Raw genomic sequence first — 2194 nt, 5'->3', positions numbered from 1 at the left:
TAAGTACAACTGATTATATTTAATTACGAATTAACAGATTAATTCGTCCAAGCTAACATTATATATATTTAATTAAATATAACTTATTATATTTAATTTATGAATTGACAGATAATTCGTCTCAACTTAATATTATTTAATTTTATTAAATAATTATCTCATCAACACATTGACTAACTTTTTAGTCATTTTGGGCATCAATGTGATTATATTTCTATAACCACATTTCTCAAACACATCCTATAGGTGTGACCTTTAGGGACCAGTTGATCACCGTCATCTGTATGATAATAACGTCAAACTTTCTAGCAAGCCAACCGTTATTAGGTAAACGTTAATCAACTGATTAAATATACGAAGTATACCCTTGTGAACCTGTAAGAGATTTACAAATGTTATCACACTAATTTGTGGAGGACACAAGCTCCAACAGCTTGAGTATAGCTATTTGGGCTAACAGTGCTGCAAGAAGGAACTACTCTGCTTTTGGGGATGGTGTTTCGTTCGATCCAACATATACAACCAACAAGTATGATATGGCCTTCACAGCATTCACCGGGGTGGATAACCATAAGCGGTATGTCACATTCTGTGCAGCCGTTGTCGCACATGAGGACGCCGATTCCTTTCAGTGGGTTTTGAGCCGTTTCCTGGTGGCAATGGGTGGAAAGAAGCCTAATTATATTATTACCGATCAGGATCCAGGCATTTTAAAAGCGGTACCACTTGTGTTCAATAAAGCGAGGCATCGATTTTGCATGTGGCATATCATGAACAAAGTGCCTACTAAGTATGGGGTGACAAGAGAAGATTATATTGTAGTTATAAAGAAAATAAATGCCATTATATGGGATGAGGAAATTAAAGCTGCAGAATTCAATGCCAGATGGGAAGAGATAGGCGAAGAACATGGACTCAATAACATTGACTGGTTTAAAGAAATGTTCTCGAAAAGGAACCAGTGGGTAATGGCACATTGCAAGGACCTAGAGATGGGAGCTGTTATGAGGACGACCCAAAGATCAGAGAGTGAAAATAGCTTTTTTAAAAGATTTGAGGGCAAATCAGGTACATTGCTTGAGTTTTTGCTGCACTTTAAGAGTGCTATGGACCAACAACGGCATACGCATAAGAAGCTTGACAACGAAGACAAGCACACTTCTCCTAAAATGGAGACGCATTTGGCTCTTGAGGCTCACGGTGCAAAGGTGTACACTCATAACGTTTTTAACGAGTTCCAAGAGGAGGCCAAGTATTCGATCGATACATGTAGGCGTAGAGGTTTTGCCGAAATCGAATCTTTAGAGGTGACTACTGTAAGAGATGCATGCAGGGATAGGAATTACGATGTTATGTACTTCCCAGGTAAAAGCATTGAATACTGAAGTTCTGTTCTTTTTCCTGGTTGAAGTTACATTATTATTACTTAAAGTTACATTATTCTTGAAGAGAGTTACAGATAACACTGTTACACTAACTCTTACTTGAAATTACATATTTTCCTATTGTAATTACGAAATATATAGCTGTGACAATCTAATAATTTACTATATATTGGTGAACTAGTTACGTATAAAGCAAGTTGCAGCTATAGAATGCTTGAAAGGAAGGGAATTCTGTGCAGGCATATAATATGGATTTACTCATCTAACGGAGTGAAGACTATACCGGATGAGTATGTTGTGAACAGATGGTGTAAAGATGCACTCCGGTCAAAATCCTTCAATTGTAATGGTGATCCAGCGTAGATGCCAAACAGATTTCCATGTTAAAAATGTGATCCGAGATACACCAGACGGTTGGGATACTGATGGGAAGAAGCAAGGAAGTAGTTGACAGCTTTTCGTCTCTGATAAGAGAGTTTAAGGAAAAACTGGCACCATTAGGTTCACAAATGAGTAAATAACAACAAATGGTTGCACTTATTGGGTGTTCTACTACTCAGGAAGTAACTATATTTCCACCAAAAAAATCGAAAAATAAGGGAAGTGGAAAGAGACTCTTGTCGAGTAAGACTAAAGCAATAGCCTTGGCGATGAAGCCGAAGCACATGTGTAAAAATTGCAAACAATTAGCGAATCACGACAAGAGGAATTGTCCTAACCCTTTTGCACAGCACCCACCTACTCCACCAGCATCTGGGGCATCATTTGGGGAAGAATCAGAAGCAGAAGAAGAAGAAGAAGAAGAAGAA

The 2194-nt window shown here is 37.9% G+C and overlaps 1 protein-coding gene across 1 annotated transcript; it reads left to right on the top strand.

Moving 5' to 3' along the window:
• The first annotated feature begins 536 nt into the window (after window positions 1–536).
• On the top strand, window positions 537–1836 carry LOC141637890 (protein FAR-RED IMPAIRED RESPONSE 1-like). Its single transcript, XM_074447297.1, has 2 exons — window positions 537–1365; window positions 1691–1836. The coding sequence occupies exons 1-2, from the start codon at window positions 537–539 to the stop codon at window positions 1834–1836; spliced, it is 975 nt and encodes a 324-aa protein (XP_074303398.1).
• The last annotated feature ends 358 nt before the right edge of the window (window positions 1837–2194 follow it).

Source organism: Silene latifolia, unplaced genomic scaffold (genome assembly GCF_048544455.1).
Source record: "Silene latifolia isolate original U9 population unplaced genomic scaffold, ASM4854445v1 scaffold_156, whole genome shotgun sequence".
Classification (NCBI taxonomy): Eukaryota; Viridiplantae; Streptophyta; class Magnoliopsida; order Caryophyllales; family Caryophyllaceae; genus Silene; species Silene latifolia.
This window is presented reverse-complemented; position numbering and strand designations above follow the sequence as displayed.

Excerpts from the sequence above, each read along its gene's own strand:
- LOC141637890 (XM_074447297.1), top strand. The coding sequence starts at position 537 with ATGGCCTTCACAGCATTCACCGGGGTGGATAACCATAAGCGGTATGTC. Across the intron at positions 1,366-1,690 it reads CGATGTTATGTACTTCCCAG|ATGGTGTAAAGATGCACTCC; the intron begins GTAAAAGCATTG and ends TGTTGTGAACAG.